Below are 24,966 nucleotides of genomic sequence, written 5' to 3'. Positions count from 1 at the left end.
GGGAATTATTAATATTTTTTTGTTGCTGTGTTTGGTTTTTAGGTTGTTTAAGACATGGTCTCATTATGTAGCTCTGGCTGGCTTGGAACAAGTTCTGTGTTTACCAAGTTGATCTTGAACTCAGAGAGATCCATTTGCCTCTGCTTCTCAAATGTTGGGACTAAAGGCATGTACTGCCACAACCCATCCCTTGGTATCATTAATTTCTTGAACAGTGTTTTTTGTTTGTTTTGTAAGTCTGCTCAGAATTGAATTTAAGGCCTCCTCACGTATGCAAAATAAACACTTTACCACTGAGCCACAGACCAACTTTTCAATAATTTTTTTTTTCTGGCAGGAGTAAAATGGTGGATCACTTATGCGTATGACATCTCTCATGAACACCTGCTTCATAAGACTGTTGCAATAAAATGATATAAGGCTTTTAAGCAGTAATTGCCTCAAAACCAGTGCTTCATAACTGTAGCTGCTTTTATTTTGTGGGGCACGATCATGAATACTTTAGTTATGGATCTCAGCAAGTCATGTTCCATCAAATTAACACATTTCCTGAATGACTTCTGTGTCCCATGCTGACTTCTAGGCCCTATGACCACAACTATAGGGAAATGCAAGGGAATGTTATGTCTCAGTGACTGTATCTACTAACAGCAGACAGACACTGCTGACCGCAGCAATTGTTTATTATTCAGAAATGTGGAGAGGTGGGCGGCCGTGTTTATGAGCAGCAGAGGGATTAGCAATTCCTACACAGGAATAGGGAGGGCAGGGACCACAGCTTTGGCTGATGACAGAGCAGTAAGACAGATTCACCACGAAAGTTCTTGGTTGGAAATTTTTTTTTTTTTTTTTTGAGACAAGGTTTCTCTGTATTGTTTTGGAGGTTGTCCTGGAACTCATTCTTGTAGACCAGGCTGGCCTCAAACTCACAGAGATCCGCCTGCCTCTGCTTCCTGAGTGCTGGGATTAAAGGCGTGCGCCACCACCACCCGGCTTGGTTGGCAATTTTTAAAAAGGTCTTGGTTGAGAATTTTGCTTGAAAATAGAACTATACCCAAAGCTGTAGCCTACCATTGTTTTAGGGGCCTGGGAAAGTGTTTTTGCCAGGTGGGGGTGCATGTCTATAACCCCAGCACCTATGAGGCCAGACCCTTTCTCAAAAAGTAAAACAAGCAAACCAGGCTGCTCTCAGTTTGCTACTGAGAGTTTAAGATTGCTGTATTTATGTATTTTTAAGAAATTGAACTTTTAAGTAAACATTAGGTTGAAGTTGGTCTTTGTAGGAAGAGCCTTCATGGTAGTTCTGTGTCTTTAGTACTGAGTTTAAAATATTAACCAATGATTTCATAGTAATGTCATTTAGGTTTTTTTCTTGATTTCTTAAAATTTGGAGGATTTAAAACAAAATCAATTAAATGACATTGTTATTCAGATTTTGTTTTGTTTTGTTTTTGAGGCAGGGTTTCTCTGTAGCTTTGGAGGCTGCCCTGGAACTTACTCAGTAGACCAGGCTGGCCTTGAACTCACAGAGCTCCACCGTCTTTGCCTCCTGAGTGCTGGGATTAAAGATGTGCACCATGACTGCCTGGCTAGAAAAATATTTTTATAGAGTGAAACTCATTTCTTATAATTGGCTTATTTTGTTTTTCTGTGACATTTTCTTGCTCCTTATTTTATAGGATGAATGCAGCTATGAACTGAAAATCAAGCCTTTTCTACACATGGAAGATGTCAGCTCAACATACAATACTCCTAGGAATGCATATAATAATCCAGCCAGTGTTGCCGGTGTTACTCACGAGAAATCTTCCTTTAGACCGAGTATGGATGAAGGCAGTTCCTCCTCGGTGATAGTGTCTGATGAAGAGTGTGCTGAGACTGATAGACAAACTCCTCTCAAGTGGACCGAGATTACTTCTCTGAGGGAGAAAGCTTCCAGAACCCCGGAGAAGGACCTGACTAGTGAAGGAAGCCATGCCGATGCAGCTTCTTCAGACACCGGCAGATGTTCTCCCGCAGAAGCTGTTTCCGGGGTAGCCCCACTGAAAGGCCAAAGGGTGGCAGGTGCAGGTGGCATCACCGCCGTGCCTACTGTTAGTGACGATGATAGCCACCCTGGACCATTACTCACGGAGCGTCAGGCTGCAGACAAATCTAGCTCATTTGCCAGGTATTCCTTAGATTCTGGTTATAGCAGTTTCAGTGATGAGAAGTCTATTTCATCATGGTTGTTTCTTCCATTGGAAGAAGAGCTGCACGCAGATGGAGCAGCCGAGCAGTTTTATGACTGTCATCTGGTGACAGAAGAGGTACGCGCTAATGTGGAGAGATTTTTGTCCTGTTCTCCCCCGTCTCTCAGTGGACTCTCAGTCGTGGAGTATGAAGTCACTCAGGGTTTCGAACTTGGCAATACATCCTGCTCAGCCAGCTCAGAGAGTGAACACAGTCATAAACCTGCTCCTCTGATGCCACAAAATGTAGACATGAGTTCAGTTAAGCATATTAACCATCCTTCTGCAAAACAGTGTCTCTTTGACACAATTGATAACAAGATTTCTGATCAGCCCCCCTGTGACTCTGATAATAAAGCCCAAAATGACATTAAAAATAAAAATTCAGTATCTAACAATTATGCTCAAATACAAGTAAACCTTACAAAGGATTTGGCTGACAAAAATAGCCATGATGATGGTGATAGTGACCCCCCAGTATTCACCAATGAGGGTGAGAGTTTGCTTTTATTTGAAGATAGTATAGAAGAGTTGAATGGTGTGGGCCTTTCTCCCTCCAACAGTAATAGTCGAGCCCCGTGTGTGTCGGATAAAACTCTTACAAGTGAAATGGTTCCAGTCTCTCACTTCTTAATTTCTGATGAGCTCTTACTAGAAGATGATTCTGAACCCGAAGATCAAATCGTCTGCGATACCAAGAGTTGGAAATCTCATGAGGGTTTGAAAGACGGACATGAGGAAACGAAGAGCGAGGGACATACCTTTGATTGCTCCAGGGATTTGTTTTCTGTTACCTTCGACTTGGGATTTTGTAGTTCAAGTTCTGATGATGAAATCACAGGACAAGCCTCAGGTAGGAGTAGCACATGGGGAGCAGCCCTTCTCCCTGGAAGGCATTCTGATAACAAGGATATAGAGGGGGCCAGTGATGCTGCGGGTCCGCCAGGGGGAGCCATATCCCCAATCCCGACAGAAAATGCGCAGTGTTGGCACTCTGCAGCAGAGAATAAAGAACCTGCATCGCCCCCCTCTGCCCCATGCTTGCCAGTGAAGGAGAGAGTTATGAGTACGCCACTTTGTAAAGCAAACATGTTGAGCATGCGTCCTAAGACAGGAGCAGGCGTGCTTAAGACACCAGATTCTACCGAGAAGAAAGCCCATATACGGAATTTCTTGAATCCAAGATTTGACTATTTACCAGAAGAGCCCAAAAGCAGTGATCAGATCTTTCTGCATCAGTCCCCTCAACGCACTGAAGGTAAGAGTCCATCTCTATGAAATCTATGACTTCCTGGAAAACAGTCCAGAAATTATATACATACATACATACATACATGTATATATATTTGGGTAATTATGTGTATATTCTTTCTTAAGATGACGCTCATTATTGGGAGACTTGAATCTGTATGCTATTGGAATGCTTTATGCTCTTTACTGTCAAGTGTACAAAGTGTAAAATTTGGCACACTTAACACAAACAGTGACATATATGACAATTGAAAATGCCAGTAAAAATGTAGCAGTAACTAGCAAATGAGTAATAAGACAGTGGCTGCCAGCTGGGCTGTGGTGGCGCTTGCCTTTAATCCCAACACCAGAGAAGCAGAGACAGGTTCTTCTCTGTGAGTTCGAGGCCAGGCTGGTCTACAAAGCTACAGAGAGAAACCCTGTCTCAAAAAAAGCAAAACAAAACAAAAATACAATGGTAGTCTAAGAAGTTTAGAAGGCAGTGAAAAGATGTTGAGTTAGATTAGACTGGAAAGTATTCATGCGTATTGTCAACTTTCAGTTTGGCTTCTCAGGAATATAATTTAGCTGTTGAATAATAAAGACCACAAAATCAAGAGAAATGTCTGGATTCTATGGTCTAATGTTGTAGTTACAGAAAAGCTAGAAATATGAGGATAAATATTAGGTATTAAATAACTTAAACCAGTCATGGTGGTGCACGAGTTTCATCATAGCCCTCTGGAAACAGAGGCAGATGATCTCTGAGTTTGAGGATAGCCTGGTCTACATAATGATTTACGGGTCAGCCAGGGCTATATAGTGAGACCCTCACTCCAAATAAAAAACAAAACAAAATGACTTAAGATGAGTGTGGTGATGTGTACTTCAGTCCCATCATCCGGGAGACTAAGGTGGGAGAGTTGGCAGTTTGAGACCAGCCTGGGCTGCATAGCCAGTGAGATCCTGTGATTTAGTATCCTTGAGTCCTGGTGGGACTTCAACTCTAATTTACTTATAGACTGTTTATTGGGTTGTTTATGGTTCTCCCTGTGAGTATAAAAACAGGAGCAGGTGTTAGATGAAATGAATTTCCTCTAAATCTTGCTTTTATGTTATTCAAGGTAAGAACGTGTTTGAAGGACAGAAGTAAGTTCTAGAAATCTGTTTGATTTTCTTTGCTTTGTTTTTGAGAGCAGTGTCTTACTATGTAGTTCAGGGTAGTATTAAATTTGAGTTCCTCTGATTGTCTGCACCTCTCGAATGCTGGGATTGCAGGCTTATACTGCCACACCAGTGAAATGGCATTTAATATTTAAAGCATAGTTTAGGGAAGGCTATGATACATCTCCTTGCTCCTTTTATTGCTGCTCTGAGCCCTCGGTTCTTCAATAGCATCTTTATTGCTTCTCATTGGTGGTTGCAGTCATTTTTCCAGTTCTGTATCTAAATTAAAGCTTCTCCTTGCCTTGTACTTAACCGTTACGTGCAATATGATGATCAGCATCTGGATGAAAGAATTAATAAGGGAATCCGTAGCTAGTACTTTTTGCTTCACCTAATTAAAAGAGGATTTAGCGTTATTTACCATACTGTGTGTTTGGTGGTGGTGGTGGGAACCCTTAAAACTCCACTGAGGCAGGTAAAGAGGAAACTTTCTGAAATGATTACTGCTGTAGCTGAACAATTTATCTAACTCTGGCTTCAGTAGAAGAACGTAATGAAAGTGCCAGGCATAGTGGCTCACACTTTTAATCCCAGCACTCAGGAGGCAGAGGCACATGGATCTCTGTGAGTTCAAGGCCAGCCTGGTCTACAGAGTGAGTTCTAGGCCAGCCAGGATACAGAGAAACCCTGTCTTTAAAAACAAACAAAAACCAAGATAATGGAGGAAAACACAATTGGAATATGCAGTGTTCAGTGTCTCACTCCATTTTAGTAGGCATTAGAGTCAGAATTCCCTTAGAGCTGGAAGCTCTTCTGAGGCATGGGGACGTTGTGTCCGGCAGGTTGCTTTAGGAGGTGTTGGCCGTGAGTACACAGGCATCATTCACCCATGCCTACACTGTCAGTGGAAGGTCCTGGATTAGGTCTCAGGGCCTGTGACTGTTCTCCATGTTTCTTGGTTCTGTCACATTGTATGTCAACCCTGTGAGGTTTGTGAGCCTAAATCCTTTTGATACAACCTTGGGGATCTGGGACTAGGAATGTGTAACTGGACTATAGGATCATCCCCAGCACTGCAAACTGAGTATACACACATAGCATACACACATAGCAAACTGAGCATACTCACATAGCATACACATATAGCAAACTGAGCTTATACACATAGCATACACACATAGCAAACTGAGCATACACACATAGCAAACAGCATACAAGGGCCCAGTCATTACTGTCAGCTTTCCAACCTACCACTCGTGGTGTGTTCAAGCTCTGCCGCCAACCCTTGCATATAGTGCCTTTGGAGATCGGAAATGGAAATTGTATTTCCTAGAATTAATTAGAGTTTCAGTCGGTTGTAAGTGCCATATGGGTGCTGGGAACTTAACCCTGGTCCTTTGCAAAAGCAGCTAGTGTTCTTTTTCTGTTGTTGTTGTTGTTTGTTTGTTTCCCCAAGACAAGTTTTCTCCATATATAACAGTTCTTAGCAGTCCTGGAACTGGCTCTGTAGACCAGCCTGGCCCCTGCCTCTCCCTCTTGAGTGCTGGATTAAAGGCGTGCACCACCATGAAGCCACAGACAAGTTAATCTCTCCAGCCCTTGAATAAGTACTTTTTAGCAAGCTAGTGTCTTTTATTCTCCTCTATTTTTTTAAGACTTTAAAAATCTTTATTTTTTAAAAATTATGTATATATGTGTGTGTCTTTGTGACCATATGCCACATGTCTGGTTATCCTTGAAGGCCTGAAGTTATAGTATAGGGCTTGTGAGCGACCTGGCATGGTCACTGAGAAATGGACTTGGGACTTCTGGCTGAGCAGCAAGTGCCTTTAATCACTGGACTATCTTTGCAGCCGCTCGCTGTTTTATAGCACTGTGTCTGCATGCTGACTATGCTGGTCAAACTTCTGAAGACCTTTTGTTTATTTGTTTTGTTGAGACAGGCTCTCACTATGTAGCTCTTGCTGACCTTAAACTTGCTGATGTAGACCAGGCTGGTGTCAAACTCACAGCGATCTGATTGTCTCTGCCTCCCAAGTGGGATTAAAAGTCTGAGACCTCTTACAAAAGTGAATAATGAGGTGTCATTAAGAAGTTTAGGACATTTTATTGTAGTCATCAATAAAATGGTTTCTAATTGACAAGATTCACTTTTCAATTAATTATAGTTGAACACTTAACTAGTGAAAGTGAAGATGATGTTTTCCTGAGAAAAACTAAAAAACCAAAAAGAAATGTCCTGGAGTCCCCTGAGGTAAGTCATTCATTTATCACAGTGATATAATCAGGTGAAGGCCATGCCCTCCCCTTTTAGACTCTGGGTCACATTTTAATTAAACTGTTTATCTGTTTTATCTAGGATCAGAAAAACAGTGACATCGATTCGCCTGTTCATGCTGTAAAAAAGTCCAGAGTTCTCAGGGTAAGTAAATTCTTGGCAGTGTATAATGCCAAGTTAGAGCAGTTTCAAGCCACCCAACTTGGGTGCTGGGAACCAAACTTGGCTCCTTTTGAAGAGCAGTGAATACTCTTCAGCCATTAATACCCAAATTCTTTCATTATAAGTAAAATAAGAAAAATGTGCACAGAAAAATAATACTATATTTGATCTTACAGATATACTTAATAGATAAAAGGATAATATAACTTATGTGATTAGATTTAATATTTCTGCTAAAGAAAAATGTTTATTACAAACTTTCCTAATGATAACAAGTAAATAGGATGGAAAGAAATAACAGAGACGAAAGCAGGTCACTGAGGTATAATTTTTGAAGTTGAGATAAGAGTAAAGTAGCCTTTAGCCTGACTGCTGGGATTTTTAGTAAGCTTCTTGGGAGAGGTTGGGACATATGTCACAGCTGACAAAAGGGGGTGGAGGCAAAGAGAGGGCACTGTCAACAGAGGGAACAACTGCCCAGTGGCCCACGGAGGAGACTGCACCTCTGCACTATGAGGTTCTGACCTGGACAGTTTGTCCTGCCTACCCCAACTCAGTAACTGCTAGCTGCTTCATGCTTAAAACAGTGTCTTTAACCTTCATCGTGTTTTACTGAAGCGGCACATTCCACAGGTGACACTTCATAGATTTATGCCTAACCTAGGATCATTTGGACAACGTTAATTAAAAATACAGCCGATACATAGTAACCTTGTATGCTTATACTCGCCATAAAAATTGCTTTAATATTGTGCTGTGTCTAAAATAACTAGTGCCTTTTAAAAAGTGAATTAAAATTCTGACAAAACTGATTGTCGTGCTGTATTCAGTAAAACTTATTCCTATTAATTGAAGTTTTTGGTAAACTTTCTGTTCTTTTACTGGCTTCATAATGTTGTGTAAGAGCAGTGATTGTATGTCTCAGTTAACATTCATTACTGCTATACTTCTTTTTGTTTTGTTTTCTTTTTTGAGACTGGGTTTCTCTGTAACCATATTACTTTCTTGATTTCTGTATGTTTGGATGGACTTATGAAACCCTTGAGAATCTAAAGAAAACACTGCAGGTGTTCATCAGATAGATTTGATGTAATACTAAGTTGACTGAACACATACACTAAAACGACTGTTACCTGGTTTGACATCTGTCGGTCTAACTAGTGAGAAAAATTTCATTCTAACAGAATGTTGAATCAGATACTTTATAATTAAAAGATAAAAATAAAATCAAATTGCTCTTAAGAAATACAATAAGTTAAATTAATACAGTTAGTGTTTTTTCTGATGCAAGTGTTCTGTTAACTTTTTATAGTCAGAATTATCATCTAGTGATGAAAGTGAGAATTCTCAGACACCATCGGAAGACTTCAAGGATCATGACAAGAAAGCCAGAAAAGGCTTCAAAGTCCGAAAGAAACAGAATTATGTAAAGGTAATATTTTCTTAGTCACTTTAAATGTATATCATATTTATTACATGCACACATATACATGTGTGTTAGTATATTGGTATATACTTATAAGATAGATAAGTAGATACATGATAGATAGATAGATAGATAGATAGATAGATAGACAGACAGACAGACAGACAGACAGATAAATCTGTGCTCCGTGTATGTGCCTGGTACCCACACAGGCCAGAAGAGTCTCTTGGGTCCCCTGGAACTGGGGTTACAGATGGCTGTGATCCACTATGTGGATGCTGGGAAGTGAAATTGTGTTCTGAGAAAAGCAGACCGTGCCCTTAAGCCATCTCTCCAGCACCTCAAAACAGTTTTTAATGAAGTGTTTTCCCACACTTGCCTGGCAGGGGAGATACCATGATCACGATGGTGGTTTCCCCAGGGCGAGGCTTATCCATTACACTCTGGATGTGCTGACCCCTGCGATTTCCCCAAATGCAGGAAACTTCGACTACATAATTTGTGGTGTGTGTGTGTGTGTGTGGCCGGGGGGAGGGAGGGGGGAGTTGGCTGCATTCGTGCTCTCCCCTAACCAAAAAGGAAAAAAGAAGTGTTTTCCCACCTATTTTGTATTTTTTTTCCCCTAGAATTAAAAATCTCAAAGTTACTATTTCTTGTCTTTGTGCTCTCGCTTTATCTTGTTAGCAGTGTGTTATTTTGAATGATTACCTGAAGAAATTGAAATATATTGAGAACTTATTGTTTAAATTGAAGAAATTGTAGCGACAGTTCTGACTTTTAGGAAATTTGCTTTTACAAAAAACGAAAGAATGTATTGCATCATTTGCACATTTGTGTGTGAGACGGGTTGGTACATGCATGCCACTGCAGGAGAGTGGATCAAAGCACAAACTGCAGGAGCCATTCTCTCCTTCCACATGTGAGCCCCAGGGATGGGGTGCAGGTGTCAATCTTTTCATGCTTACCCGAGTCTCACTGATGGGTCCCATTTTCCCTTATCTTAGTTCATTGTTTTTAGTATTTTGAAGAGTTCTTAGCACCTTCCCCTCCGGTCAGTGCTTCTGATATTCCTTATTTCCATGCAAGAGCTTAACTTTTGGAATGTCTATAGATGATCTGTTGGAAACATCCACCAAGCCAACTTTAAGACACCAAGGGTCTTAAATGCTGTTTTACCTACAATTATTAGGAGAAATTTTACATAGGTATCATTTTATTTTTTGAAGTTTTAAATCTTACTTTGGATTTTTGCTCCTGAAAGCGTTGACTAGAAAGCCACTCCCTTAAGAGCAATAGAGTTAGACATAGTGGCTGGCTCCAGCTCACAGTAAATTATGTCACCCAATGTTGTTCCCTACATCATTGTATAAGGTGCTAGACATGCCATTATCTCAACAGTACACATTGTACACATGTATTGAAATAGCGTACTGTGTGTGCTCCATAAATATGCACAATTACATGCTAATTCAATTTTGAAATAAAAACTTTAAATGTAATTTCCAGAACAAAAACTGTGAGAGAAAAATATTCTCATTTTCTGGGGTGTCTTCCTGTTTCTTGTTCCTTCATAGAATATAGCTCGGATGTTTCTAGATGATGAAGCAGAGATTTCTGAAGAGGATGCAGGGTGTGTCTCATCAGATGAAGACGATGGGTCAGAAAACGAGCAGGATTCATCACTTGTCGACTTTGTAAATGACCAGACCCAGCTTTCACAGGCTCTGAATGGTAATGCTGTCATGATCTGTGTCACTATTTCCAGTGTGTCTAATGTCATATTTAAATATGATCTCTTTATTAAAAGAAACTTGGCTTTATAGGGATTAAATTCAGTATGTACAAAACCTTTTTTGTTCATTTTTGTTTAAATTCTGCAATATTTGCTTTTAGGTTTCTTACTTACCTAGGCAGCCCAAGCATCAAATGTTCATTTAACTAGTGTCCAGTGCCTTCATTTTTCTGTTAATGTAAAGCAGCCAAGAATGAGATGTGAGAAGACAAAAGACCTTTAAAATCTTCAAATGCTTTCAAATGGAAGAAGATAGGCAATGTATATAATAGCTAAAATGTGCAGAATAATACATGATGAAATATTTACAGAGAAGTAAAATAAGTAGGGAGGGGGACTCGAACTTGCTAAGGCTAAACACAGGCGACTTGCTGTTACAGTTGTTTTGAAAGTAGGCCTTGCTGCATAGCCCAGGGTGACATGGAATCTATAAACCTCTTGCCTGAGCCTGCTGATTGCCGTAATTGTAAGAGTGCATTACCGCCAGGTGATGAAGTTGCCCTTGTAAGGAGTACGCCTCATTGAGAATGTGGCATTTGATCGATAACCTAGCAGAAAGTCATTCAGCAATGTGGATGAATAAAACGAATCGAGGAAAACACTGACCTTACTCAATTTATCAGATAAGGGAGGTCTGCATTCAGAAAATAATGTGTTCAAGTAGTGTTTAAGCAAGCCCAGTGATTCAGATTGGCTACCACCAAAATGAGGGACATTCTGATTGGCTCATCAATATTCTGGCCTTTCAGAGATCAGGTTTTCTCATTTTTCTGTGTTTCTGCATATTTTGATATAATTTAAAGCTGCAGAGTTTCCCATTGACCATGAGTTTAAGGAAAAAAACTTGGTTATGGACAAACTTCTCAATACTGTAATCCTGGATACAGTCTCCAGAATTAGGTGTAGTGCTCTCAGTGGTCAGTAATGGATGGGGATTTGGCAGATCTCGGTAACATTCGATGATAACAGAAGTTCAAAGGCCTTCAGGCAGCTCCTAGACTACTCAAGGACTAGCATCTTTGGAAGGAAGCAGGAAGCACAGAGACTGTAGTTAGGTCACAGTCTCTCTCGAATTGTTAGTACAGTCGCCCAATCTCTTTTAAGAAGAGCTGCCCCCGCAGTACAAAGGATAGTGACGGCTCCTATGAGAATAGTACCGACAGGGGAGAACGATTAGATTCTGGACAGCTAAGGATGACAGCGTTCTCAGAGTGCAGTCGTGGAGTGCAGGAGTAGAATTCTGCTACACAACCAACAAGATGGAGTGCTTTGAACAAAGACACCGAATCTTCACTTAGACAGAGCACCTTAGAAAGAGAAGATTTCAAAGCTGTTTTAAAAGTACAAGGAAGCCAGACAGTGGTGGCACATCCCTTTAATCCCAGTGCTCGGGAGGCAGAGGCAGGTGGATCTCTGTGAGTTCGAGGCCAGCCTGGTCTACAGAACAAGTTCCAGGACAGCCTCCAAAACAATACAGAGAAAAACAAACCTCAAAAAACAAAAAAATCTTAGTCTAAAAATTACAGATGAAACTTATATTCTTTTTTTTTTTCAAGACAGGGTTTCTCTGTGGCTTTGGAGGCTGTCCTGGAACTAACTCTTGTAGACCAGGCTGGTCTCAAACTCACAGAGATCCACATGCCTCTGCCTCCTGAGTGCTGGGATTAAAGGCGTGTGCCACTGCTGCCTGTCTGGAACTTGTATTCTTTGTTAGTGTTTTGCAATAGGATTTCACTGTGTAGCCCAGGCAGGCTTCGCACTTGCTATGTACCCAAAGTGCCATATGTAACCAGGGCCTCTCCTGCCTCCGTTTCTGCAGTACTGAGCTGTATTTGGGTTTTGAATGAGATCTTAACTGTGTTGCCCAACTGTGTTGCTGATCTATACATACAGACATATGTGTGTCTGTCTGTGTGTATCTTCTCCATAAACCTTTTCTTAATGTTGAGCCATACAAACTTGGAGTGGTCAAAGTTAAATGAAAATTTTCATGTAAGTGATCTTGCTGCTTTATTTTCAATTCTTCTCTTTACACAGATTCCGAAATGAGAGCTGTTTACATGAAATCTGTACGTAGTCCGCTGATGAGCACTAAGTACAAAATGGTTCGTGAGAAACATAGCAACATGAACATTTTCTCACAGGTACTTACTACAGAAGTGATAGTGGAGGATTTCCTAGTGTGATTTGAAATGTAGTGGTATCAACAAAGCTTCCATTCTGTCTTTAAACTTAGGAAGTCAGAGCTGGCTTGGATAATTGTACTGTGAAATTTTTCCCAGCTGTGAGAATTAGCTTATAGGAAATGAATAGAATTTGATCATATACTAATTAATTATTTTCATATGTCGTACATCTTTTAAAATGTTTCATTTTTTCATAAAAATGTTTCTAAGAATTACAGATGCATCTTTCATTTCTTTGTTGGTGTTTTGCAATAGGATTTCACTGTGTAGCCAAACGTGCTATGTGTCACACATAACTAGAGATTCTCCTGCCTCCCCCCGCCCCTCTAGGGTGCTGGGGTGCTGTTGAGTTTTGGATGAGATCGTGCTGCGTTTCTTACTGACTGTAGCACTGGCGATGAACCCAGTGCCTCGCACATACTAGGCAAGTGCTGTTCCTAAGCCTTCCTAATGCTGCAACCCTTCATCATCTTGTGGTGACCCCCAACCATAAAATTACTTTCATTGCTACTTCAGAACTGGAATTTTGATACTGTTATGAACTGTAATATAAGTATTTCTTGGAGGTAGAGGTTTGCCAGAGGGATCATGCCCACTGCTCTTACCCACACGCATACATTAATTTTGAACTCAAAAGATCCTTCTGCTCCGGACTTCCATGTGGCTAGGACACACCATGGTGCATGGCTAGCATAGCTTTCCTGTAAGGTAATATTTAAGGTAATACCCTCTCTATCCATAAATTGCCGAGTTCAGCGTAATAATAAATCTCTATACTTAATGTTGTGCTTATTTGGTAGCACTTGCCACAAGATTTTCTTATTTACTTTTCTGGCTGACTGCAGTTGACTGTAAATTTCTAGAGGGTAAAATGTTATCTTTCTTTTTCTTTTGTAGCTTTTCAGGAAAGGGTTTCTCTTTGTAGCCTTAGCTGTCCTGGATCACACTCTGCAGACCAGGCTGGCCTCGAACTCACAGAGTTCTGTCTGCCTCCGCCTTCTGAGTGCTGGGATTAAAGGTGTGCGCCACCACCACTGCCTGGCTCTTTTTTTTTTTTTTTTTAATCTCTCAGTCCTCATTTCCCCCCCATAATGAAGGTACTAAGTACATGTTCATGAAATGGAATAAACATTAGTGCCTCAAAGAATGTAAATTCAAACTAGCTGTAAGATAAATATTTCTGTCTATTTCTATTATAGATTCCTGAGCAAGATGAAGACTATTTGGAGGACAGTTTCTGTGTCGATGAAGAGGAGTCTTGCAAAAGCCAATCATGTGAAGAAGAGATTTGTGTGGACTTCAACTTAACAAAAGATTCCTTTACAGATGAGAATGTAAGATATAAAACCCGATATGCAGTAAAGTTAAAACAAATGAGCATGAAACCAAATCATCCTCGGTCAAAAAAGAAACTCTCTAGAATTATCTTACCAGATGATGATTCCGATGAGGAGGAAAACACTGTGGATGACAGAGAGGACTCTGGTACCCATGGCAGCACTGCTGACAAGCTCACACAGCAGGGCCAGCAGTGCAGTTTAGGGCCCCCCGGGTCTTCAGCGCAGCCCACGGTCCTTTCTCATCCAACAGCGAATCAGAAACCCACACAGCGGCCACGGGCGGTACAGAGTGTAATGGATGCCCTTCACCCCAAGGCTCAGGACCACAGTTCAATCACATCTACTTCATCTCCATGTACGGAGGCATGTGGGCAGTGTCCAGTAGAGTTGAAGGTATGTAAGAAAGTGAAGAAAAGTGCCATCATATTCATTTAAAAGAGTTGTTGTATGTGGGGGGTGTATTTTATACTAAATAACTAAACCAAAGGAAAACAGTGCTTTGTTTTGTTTTTGTTTTGTTGTTGTTGTAGCCCAGAGCAGTCTCAAACTTGAACCTGGGGTTGGTTGGCTGCCAGCCTCACTCTAGGTTCACCGGAAGATGCTGTCACGAAGAGTGATAGAACAGAACACTTTAAGTCTTCTGCCTTCTGCAAGTGTACAGGCACACTTATAACCACAAATGTACATACACTACGCATGCGTGGACTGCGTGTTGAGTTCATCACAAATAACTGCTGCTGTCCGTTGATTTGTTGATCATAGGTCTTGCTATGTAGCCCAGGCTTTTACTCCTGATCCCTTTTCATTTCCCTCATCTCCACTTTTACATCCGTTTTGATTTGGTGACCCAGAGAGTTTCCTTAGGGTCATATACAGGGCATGAGTGAGAGATTATTTACAAGGGCATGGCCCTCTCACCTACATGGCTAGACTGCAGAAAATGTCTGTCTCCCACAGCAAACAGTAACTGCCTGTAGAGCCTCAGGTTGGGGTGGTCCTTGTGCTCCTACATTGTTCCCTATTATACTGCTAACTGTAGTCATTTCAGACTTTTGACATCTATTGTTGGTTTGTTAGGGAGTGAAGTTTGTGTGGGAAAGGTGGTTTTAATTGTATTTGTAGGAAAAAATGATTATCTAGACATGGTAGTGTCTCCTGTAATCCCAACACTCAAGAACCTAAGCCAGGAATGTGGCCAGCCTGGGCAACACAGGAGTGATGTTGTTTGCTTTGTGGTAGGCAAGACAGTCTTGAACATTTCTAGACCTCAGGGCAGCTGTTTCTCCAAGTCACTCTGGTTCTCTTTACTGGGGGAAATAGACTTTGGTCTCTTTGATCCTGGATTAGTTTCTAGGCCTTTTCAGTCATCAGAGCTGTGAAGCGTTTAGCATCACATGACAGCTTTGGAATAATGGTCTCATTTTTAACATCAGAGTGGTAATTGAGTGTTGGGAGATGACTCAGCAAGTAACAGTTGTTGCTGTGTAAATTTAACAACACGAGTTTGGTCCCCTGGGGCCCGCATAAAAAGCTAGGTGTTGTAGCCAGCATCCCTAATCCCAGCGCTCACGTGGCAAGATGGCAGACAAGAGAATCACCCTAGAGCTTGTGGGGTCAGCTCTCCTTAAGTGTGCAGTATGGCAGAAACGGCAAGAGAGACCCTCTGTCACCATGGTGGCAGGAGAACTTGTTCTCTGAGCCACGTCCCTGTGTGTCCCTTTTCATCTACACTCACAGACAGCCTCAGCCTGCGGTATATACCCACAGTGTAAACCAGGACAGTTCATGGAATACGCTCAGGAGGTTTTGAGTATGGCGACTCTTTTCATTTAAAAGCTTCATAATTATTTACTTTTATTGTGATTGCTGTCAGCTGGGTATTTAGTTTAGTTTAGTTTTGTTTTCACTTCTTCTGGATTCTCATGGTCCCAAATTGAAATATACAAAATAAGTTCAGTTTGCAACTGTTTTTATACCTTTTACTCTCATACAAGAGAAATAATTTAAAATATATGTATGTACATTTGTTTTTCTACTTTATGAACTACATAGGAAGATAATTTCTATTGCTAATCTCCTTTACATAGATAATAGCATTCAGTGCACACTTGGTGGCACTTGGCTTTTTTCATTTCGGTATCATCCTAGGGTTTATACTACAGCAGATATCTGTTGTTTTACCTCTATAATCCTTGCTGTGTGATTGTATCGTACTTTCAACCGTTTAATATTGTTGTGTATTTGGCTTGTTATGAATCTTTCATTCTGTTTGTGTGTGGTGTCCTGGTCTCAAACCCAGTGTTCTGCTATTGAGCTGCATCCCAGCCTTTAATGTTTTGAGACACGTTCTCTTTGGTTTGGGTTCTTCCATCATGTTTGCTTGTTTGTTATTTGTTTGTTTGACACAGGACCTTATCATCCTGTAGCCCAGGCTGTCCTCAAACTTTGATTCTCCTGTCCCGACTGTTGAGTGCTAGGATTATTGGGGCCTCCAACCATGCCCAGACAACCTTCTTTTTCCCTTTCTTTTTTTTTTTTTTAACCTAAATTGAGTCTTAACTTTATTTTTTTCTTTTAATTTTAAATAGCTTGTTTTACATGTCAATCCCAGTTCCCTCTCCCTCCCCTCCTCCCGCACCCTCCCCATCCCTCCCAGCCTCCCACCCTATTGTCAATCCTTCCACATAGGGGATATCTAGAGTCTGTCATTTCACTCAGGGTAGGGTCCAGGCACTCCCCTAAGAGTCCAGACTGAGAGAGCATCCCTCTTTGTGTTATGGACACACGATATCTGTTTGTATTCCAGGGATAAACACTGATCCACTGCTCAGGACCCCATAGGTTACCCAGGCCTCCTCACTGACTCTCACATTCAGGGGGGTCTGGATCAGTCCCATGCTGGCCTCCCAGCTGTCGGTCTGGGGTCCAAGAGCTCTCCCCTGTTCAGATCAGCTGTCTCTGCTGGTTTTGCCAGCCCATTCTTTGCCAGTTTGCTCATCGCTCCTCTCTCTCTGTCGCTGGGTTCCTTGGGTTCAGTTCAGTGTTTAACTGTGGGTGTTTGCCTCTGCTTCCATCAGTCACTGGATGAAGGCTCCAGGATGGTTATAGACATCAAGTTCATTATCAGTAATGGGCACTCAAGGTGGTCTCTCCACTACTGCTTAGCTTGCCAATTGGTGTCATCCCTTTAGATCACCAGAGGTCACAATGGTGCCTGATCTGTCTTCTAACCTATGATTCTCTCTTCTCCCTTTTCTACCCACCACCCACTCAACTTCCTGTTCCCCCATGACCTACTCTCTCTTCCTCTTTTCCCCCTCTCTTCTTCCCAGCTCCCACTCCCCCCCACCCCTTGCTGTGTTCCCCATCTGTTCAGAGGATCTTGCCTCATTCCTCTTCTCTTGGGTACCATGCATATCTCTTAGGTTCTTTCCTGTTTCCCAGACTCTCTGTCAGTGAAAGTGCAGACTGGCACTCTCCTGATCCATGTCTAAAACCCATATATGAGTGAGTACATACCATGTTTGTCTTTTTGCGACTGGGTTACCTCACTCAGGATGGTTTCTTCCAGTGCTATCCATTTACCTGCGAATTTCAAGATTCCATTGTTTTTTTTCTGCTGAGTAATACTCCATTGTGTAAATATATCACGTTTTCTCTATCCACTCTTCAGTTGAGGAGCATCTAGGTTGCTTCCAGGTTCTGGCTATTACAAACAATGCTGCTATGAACATAGTGGAGCAGATGCCCTTGTTGTATGAATTTGCCTCTTTTGGATATATGCCTAAGAGTGGAATTGCTGGGTCTAGTGGTAGATTTATTCCCATTTTCCTGAGGAATCTCCATACTGATTTCCAAAGTGGCTGTGATCTACATATGTGTACTGGGGCATGCACCCATGTACACATCCTATAATAATACAGTTTTTAAAACTAAACTGTAAAAGGTTAGTGGGTTTTAGACAAAGTTCAGTGGACAGCGCTTGCCTAGCATGTGTGAGGTTCTAGGTTCAATCCTTACTACTGCCTTCTCACCTGATTACTTGGAGAGAGAAAGACAGAGAGAGAGACAGACAGAGAGAGAGAGAGAGAGAGAGAGAGAGAGAGAGAGAGAGAGAGAGAGAGAGAGAGAGAGAGAGAGAGAGAGAGAATGAGATAATGTTATTTAAGGGTTTAAGGGTTAGGGATGTAGCTTAATGGTAGATCACTTGTCTAGCAGGCAAAAGACCCTGGGTTCACTACTATAGAACAAAGAAACCCAAATATACAGTTAAGGTTTGTTTTCAGCTAGACGGACTTTCTGGTTATCTAATCCCCCAGTCCTTATTCCTGAGCTGCATTTTAGTCTGCTTTCGTGTTATTAATACATTCTTTTCTCTAGCTTAAAAATTGTATTTTCCCTGTGAAAACTTCTTTTCTTCCTGCTTGGTTTAGACTTCATTGGATTTCATTGACTTCCTGTTCCTTTTGTTGGTTGTCAATGGTAGCTTACTCTGAAATGTTAGAGTGGTGGCTTCTTCTATCTCTAGTCATGTTGGTCATGGCGGGCTTAAAGTAAGGACTGTTTTCAGCAGGGAGAACCAGCATCTTGTGTGACATTCATGGCACTGATGCATATTCAGGACAGTGACCGGTGTTTTCTCTTTTCAGGTTGGTGATCAGGAGGAAGGCAGCGTCTCAGCAGCACCATCTTCTACTTCAGCACTACATGTGCCCGAGGTACACACAGCCCCTAGACTTCCACAAGAAGGACATAGAGCTTGCATTCTTGTAGACAGTCGGGAAATCACTTCTGGCTTAGAAGTAATTTCTTCGCTAAGGACAGTTCATGGCTTACAAGTAGAGGTTTGTCCTCTTAATGGCTGTGATTACATCATAAGTAACCGCATGGTGGTGGAAAGGAAGTCTCAGTCTGAAATGTTACACAATGGCAGTAAGACCAAGTTCATCGAGCACATCCAGCGCCTGCAGAGCATGTTCCAAAGAATATGTGTGATTGTGGAGAAAGACAGAGAAAAAGCAGGTTTGTATTTCCAAATGTTTATAAACTAAACAAAACTGACTTATTTAATTCATTCTTCTGCTGCCAGGGCACACCATTTCATACGTCATACCAGTATGCTTTTCATCTCTCATTGTATTTTAATGAGGCTTATGAAACTGACCAGTGAGAAACTAAAGGCAAAGCAGACTGGGCACACCTTCCCAGGAACGTCAGAAAGCATGAGTGCCTCAAACATTTATTAGCCACACCTTAGACCAAATCTCTTATCTAGGTAAGACATCCATCCACACCTTAGACCAAGCATCCTTCAGTAGCCAGCAACTCCTGAGACCTTTAGGTCTTAGGACTCTAACCTTGAAAGAGCAAGGATAGTTTTGAACCCTCTAACTAAGTCAAGATGAAACAGAGCCATTCCTTTCTCTTTTGGTTTTATATAAATTTTATTTAAATTAGAAACAATCTTATTTTACATATCAATCCCAGTTCCCTCTCCCTCCCATCCTCCCATGCCCTCTACCTATACCCCCACCCTGTCCCCCATCCACTCCCCAGGGAGGTTGAGGCCTTCCATGAAGGATAATCAAAATATGTCTGTGTATCTAGTCTAAGAGAGTATCCCTCCGTGGGAAATGGCCTCCCGAAGTCTATTCCTGCACTAGGGATTCATCCTGGTTCCACTGCCAGAGGCCCCATAGACTGCTCAGTGCTCCTAGCTGACACCCACATTCAGGGGGCCTGGTTTGGCCCTATGTTGGTTCCCCAGCTGTCAGACTGGGGTCCATGAGTTCCCACTTGCTCAGGTCAGCTGTTTTTGTGGGTTTTCCCATTGTGGTCTTAGATTCTAAGAATTCAGCTCAGTGTTTAGCTGTGGTCTGCTTCTGCTTCCATCAGCTACTGGATGAAGACTCTAGGATAGCATATAAGGAAGTGATCTATCTCATTATTGGAGAAGGGCATTTAAGGTAGCCCCTCCACTATTGTTTAGGTTCCTAGTTGGGGTCGTGAAGCGTAGCCATTTCTATGGGCCCAGACAGAGATCCGTCTGCCTCTGCTCCCCAAGCGCTGGGATTAAAGGCACGTGCCACCACCCTCCAGCAAGATGCTAGAATTCTAATTAAGTAGATGAGTTATTCTCCCTGATTTTAGTCACTAAACTTCATTTTCCCCGAATATGAAACTTTAGGAGACACGTCAAGAATGTTTAGAAGAACGAAGTGCTATGACAGTCTGCTAACCTCCTTAGTTGGGGCTGGAATCCGAATCCTTTTCAGCTCTGGACAAGAAGAAACTGCAGATTTACTAAAGGAGCTGTCATTGGTGGAACAAAGAAAGAATGCTGGCATTCATTCAGCAGTGGTGAATCCTAGTAAATGTGAGGCACTTCAGTTCTATTTAAGTATTCCCAGTGTAAGTTATATAACTGCCTTAAACATGTGCCACCAGTTTTCATCTGTGAAAAAGATGGCGAACAGGTAGGTCTATTCTACTACTGTGCGTAAATGGTTACTGTTTTTTTTAAATCTTTGAATTCGTGTGTGTGTGTGTGTGTGTGTGTGTGTGTGTGTGTGTGTTTGTGTTTGTGTTTGTGTGTGTGTGTGTGTTATTCTAGTTTTTATCATGTGTATTATGTTCATGTAAAATTTTGTATCTTAAACTTGCATTTTTCCAATTACTAAGAAAATTGGTAGTCCCTTTTTAAAGTAAAATATAATTTCCTCCTTCCTGTCCATCTCATGTCATCTCCTTCCTTTCTTTATTGTTATACACACATACACATACACATAACTATATAAATACATGCTGAGTCTGTATTACTTGTATGATTTCGGGGCCGACTACTGGTATTGGATAACTAATTGGGCCCATTCCTGGAAAAGACTAATTGTCCTTCTCTCTGTAGTCATTGGCTGCCTATAGTTCTTTGTCTATAGGTAGGACCCTGAGAGATCTTTTTCCCCTTCTATGTTAGTATGTTTATTGTTATGATTTCTGTAGGTCTTGTTTAAGCAGCCATGTTCTTGAGGTATCATGGGTGTATCTTCCCTATCATTTCTAGGAAATGTAATCTCACAACAGATTTCCTGGTCCTCTGGCTCCAATAATCTTTTTACCACCTCTTCCCTAAGTCCTCAGTGCAGTTGGATTGTAGATGTATCCACTGGGTTGGACATCTTACACATTTTGACCTGTTGTGGTTTTCTGTAATGATCTCCCATCTGCTGCAAAGAGGAGCTTTATATATATATATATAGTATATATAGTATATCATATACATATACATATATACATTGTATGTATACATATATACATTGTATGTATGTACATATATATGTATGATATGTATATCTTATATAATGTATGAATATGTATATCATATATATGTATTCAATGTTTATTATATATCATGTATTTTATATATAACATATTATATATGTGTGTATATATGCTTTGTCTCCATGTATATCCAGAAAAGGATGTTACATCCCAGGGTATTGGAGTTACAGACAGTTGAAGCACCATGTTGGGTTGAACTTGGTTCCTCTGGAAAGAGTAGCCAGTGATCTGAATAATCTCCCCATTCCCCAAAAGCAGCTTCTTTGTTGAAGACTGAGAGTTACATGTATCTGTGGGTATAAGGTTAAGTTTCAGAATATAGGTAGGAATTATGTTTTCTAGTGAAGGATCTCCTCTAAGATCCATGACGTAATTAGCTACGGGTAGTTGACTAGGTTTAAAGGTATCAGGCATGACTTCCCTCCTGTTGAGTGGGCAGTTAAACAACTACTGGCCACCAACAAGGTCTGAGTGCCACTGACTACTGCACCTTTAGAGGTATCTCACTGCACTAGTCCAATGTGGTTCACCAGTGTCACAGATAGGTAGAGCTGTTGATTGTTATCCTCTCTTGGCAGTTTACAAAGCAGTCTGTGTCCTAAGTGTGTGGTGCCTTCAGCAACAGGGGCTTACCTGTAACCTCTGAGAGGCCATATCATTAGCCTATATTGTTAGACTCCTGTCTAACCCTAAATGACTACTCAAAAGGAGGTTTCTCATGCTGGCTACTGGAGTTCTATTAGTCCATGGCTCTTGTGGGAAACATTGTCAGCCAAAGTGGCATAGCTTCATTTAAGCTGTATTTGTAAAAATATTCATTTATATGTAAATATTCAAAATAGGGTAATTCATTAAGGATTTTCCAAACATCCTTCAATTTAGGCTCCCTCTTCCCAGGTGACTCTAAATTGTGTAGAATTGACAGCAAAAACTCACTCACATGCACACCTTCTCAGGGTCACCTAAGGACATCCTCAAAGGCTCCACCTTTTTTTTTTTTACCGAGACAGAGTTTCTCTGTATTGTTTTGGAGGCTGTCGGTCCAGCCCGGCCTTGAACTCACAGAGATCCACCTGCCTCTGCTTCCCGAGTGCTGGGATTAAAGTTGTGTGCCACCACCACCCGGCTAGGGCTCCACCTTTTTAAATGTCCAGTCTTCTAATACTTCCACCCTCAGCTTTAGGTCCCTACAGATTTCCTATATATTTGCTCCATTACAGATCTAAAGTTTTAAGCTATTATACATGATTGAGACTGTCCCTACTATGTACCCTTAGAACTATGTAGACTATGCTTTCTCCAGACAGGAGAGCTGGCCTGAATGCTAGAATTGAAGGAGTGCTACATCATGCTCAGTATACTGTCAGTTTAAAGAAAACAAGTATTTGCTCTGTTTAAACTAATGCCAAGGACATGTTAGCTAGATGCATAAGGGAAGAAGTTTTTGAGTATGCTATTGGTAACTGACTACAGTGCCTCAAACCTACTAGGCAAGTGCTCTACCACAGAGTCACATCTCTAGCCCCGAGGCATGATATAAATAGGGAGTTTCATAAAAGCCAGGTTCACTGTTTCTCTTTCTTTTCAGCTCACCTGAAGAAATCTCTGCATGTGCTCAAGTAACTCATCAAAAGGCTGAGGAGATCTACAGATATATTCACTATACATTTGACATACAAATGCTACCAAGTGATCTTAACCAGGAGACTGTGAAATCTAATGCATGCTCAGTACTTAAAGTGTGATTATGAAAGAACTCTCACAATACGAATATACTTAATAATTACTGTAGTTTGTGATTACCAATTTAAATATGTAAATATTCCATCTCTTAAAGGTGTCTCTATATATTGTATACTGTATTTATGGACTATATAATTTATTTTTAAAAGGAAACCTTTGGTGTTCCATAATCATTTTGACTAAATTGTGAAACAACTTTTTATTGAATAAATCAAGGCTGTATGAAGTGTTGTTCTGACTGGCTTAAACATCTAAGAAAGCAAGCCAAGAGGCTGGGAGATGATCAGCTGCTTAAGTTCTAGCTGTACAAACCTAAGGACTTGATAACCTGAGTTCTTCCCCAATATCCATGTAAAGGCCAGATACACTGGTGCACACCTGGAGTCACAGGGCTGGGGAATTTAGAGACTGGAGGATATTGGGAGCTTGCTAACCAGTATGGCAGAATTGGTGAGCTCCAGGTTCAGTGGAAGACTCTGTCTCACAAATGAGGTGAAGAATGATAAATGGGACATGCCTTTAATCCCAGCACTGGGGAGGCAGATGCAGGTGGTTCCTGATCTACAGAGTGAGTTCCAGGACTGCTAGGGCTACACAGAAAAAAACCTGTCAATAAAAAGGAAAAACAAGGGGGCTGGAGAGATGGTTCAGAGGTTAAGAGCACTGGCTGCTCTTCCAGAGGTCCTGAGTTCAATTCCCAGCAACCACATGGTGGCTCACAACCATCTGTAATGAGATTGGTGCCCTCTTCTGGCCTGTGGACATACATGCAGACAGAACACTGTATGCATAATAAGTAAATAAATCTAAAAAAAAAAAAAAGATAACCTTAAAAAAAAAAAAGGAAAAACAAAAAAACCCAGTAACAAAAGACATCCCATGTCGATCTCTGGCCACCACATATATACATGCTTGCCTGTGTGTACACATCTGTATACATACACAGAGAAGATGAGTATGATGATTCTGGTGATACATGCCATGAGTATGAGGCTAACCTTGGCTACAAACAAGACCCTGTCTCAAAAATCTAAACAAATAAAAGCAAAATACATTTGGAATTCATTCAAGCGTGAGTACTATGATTTATTAGCATAACAGTATTTATAACTGGTAAAAACTTATACTGCATATGAATTGTAATATTTAAGTGTACTAAATCGAGGACCTTAGGAGATGTCTCAGAGGTTAAGAGCACACACTGGTCTTGCAGACTCAGCACCCCCACCAGGTGGCTCACAAATGTGGAACTCCAGCTTTGGTGTATCCAATGTCCTTGGGCAATGCACTCACATGTGTATACACACACACATTAAAAAGAAATGTTAAGTCTAAATATATACCAAGTAAAATGTATGTTGTAAAACAAATGATTGACCAATTAAGATCAAATATTTAGTCAACTATATAATTTCCACCAAATGTATCCAAGTACAGTTCAATGTTTTAACATGAACTTTTAACTCATTGTCTTATGCTATATATATCTTAAGATGGCTCTGTTTCAGTCTTCAATGTGAGACTGTTTCTTCTGTTAGTGGCTTTCCTCGCCTCCATTCTTTCTCCTGTTGAGCAGTTGAACCAGTCACAAGAGAGCTTTCCTAATCTTACACATGACAGGAACTTCACACACATCTAATTCAGCATGCGTTTTGTTTCCCATTGGATCATTTAAAAAAATGAGGTCTTGAAACAAATACCTTGTTCATATTTACAATGACGAATTTAGAAACAAAACCCAGGAAAAAACTTTTTACAAAAGTTACTTAATTCTGAATTTCAGTCATCTGAAATAATTTTAAAACCTGATATCCTAAAATGCCACTGACCTCTTATTTGCTGTTCAAAAGTATGTTAAAACTAGCGAGAAAGTATTAAAAAATATTGGCCAGCATGCAATGAGCAATTACTTCAAATCCAAATCCACACTGCTTATTGATTCAGTGTAGGCTTAAAAAAATATTGCTAGCTGTAAAGCAAGTTTAGTGCCTTCTAAAACACTACTTACTAACCTCAACCAGCAAAGCATTACATTAAAGATTGACAGCTCAAATTCCATTCTGTTTAGGGGGA

The 24,966-nt window shown here is 40.9% G+C and overlaps 1 protein-coding gene and 1 pseudogene across 1 annotated transcript in view; both read left to right on the top strand.

Annotated features, from left to right (window-relative positions):
- Fancm (FA complementation group M) overlaps positions 1-23,119 on the top strand; it is a 47,089-nt gene extending 23,970 nt beyond the window's left edge. The window contains exons 14-23 of the mRNA XM_040743017.1: positions 1,680-3,489; positions 6,797-6,882; positions 6,988-7,050; positions 8,381-8,500; positions 10,069-10,225; positions 12,324-12,430; positions 13,672-14,205; positions 18,462-18,834; positions 20,000-20,288; positions 22,739-23,119. Of these exons, the coding sequence (XP_040598951.1) occupies positions 1,680-3,489; positions 6,797-6,882; positions 6,988-7,050; positions 8,381-8,500; positions 10,069-10,225; positions 12,324-12,430; positions 13,672-14,205; positions 18,462-18,834; positions 20,000-20,288; positions 22,739-22,895 (3,696 nt within the window). The 3' untranslated portion in view covers positions 22,896-23,119. The remainder of the gene's footprint in view (positions 1-1,679; positions 3,490-6,796; positions 6,883-6,987; positions 7,051-8,380; positions 8,501-10,068; positions 10,226-12,323; positions 12,431-13,671; positions 14,206-18,461; positions 18,835-19,999; positions 20,289-22,738) is intronic.
- On the top strand, positions 8,866-9,062 carry LOC121139635 (annotated as a pseudogene).
- Positions 23,120-24,966: the final 1,847 nt, after the last annotated feature.

The sequence above is a fragment of the Mesocricetus auratus genome, unplaced genomic scaffold, assembly GCF_017639785.1.
Source record: "Mesocricetus auratus isolate SY011 unplaced genomic scaffold, BCM_Maur_2.0 Super-Scaffold_15014, whole genome shotgun sequence".
Lineage (NCBI taxonomy): Eukaryota > Metazoa > Chordata > Mammalia > Rodentia > Cricetidae > Mesocricetus > Mesocricetus auratus.
The sequence above is the reverse complement of the archived record's forward strand: the minus strand, read 5'-3'. Positions and strand labels throughout refer to the sequence as shown.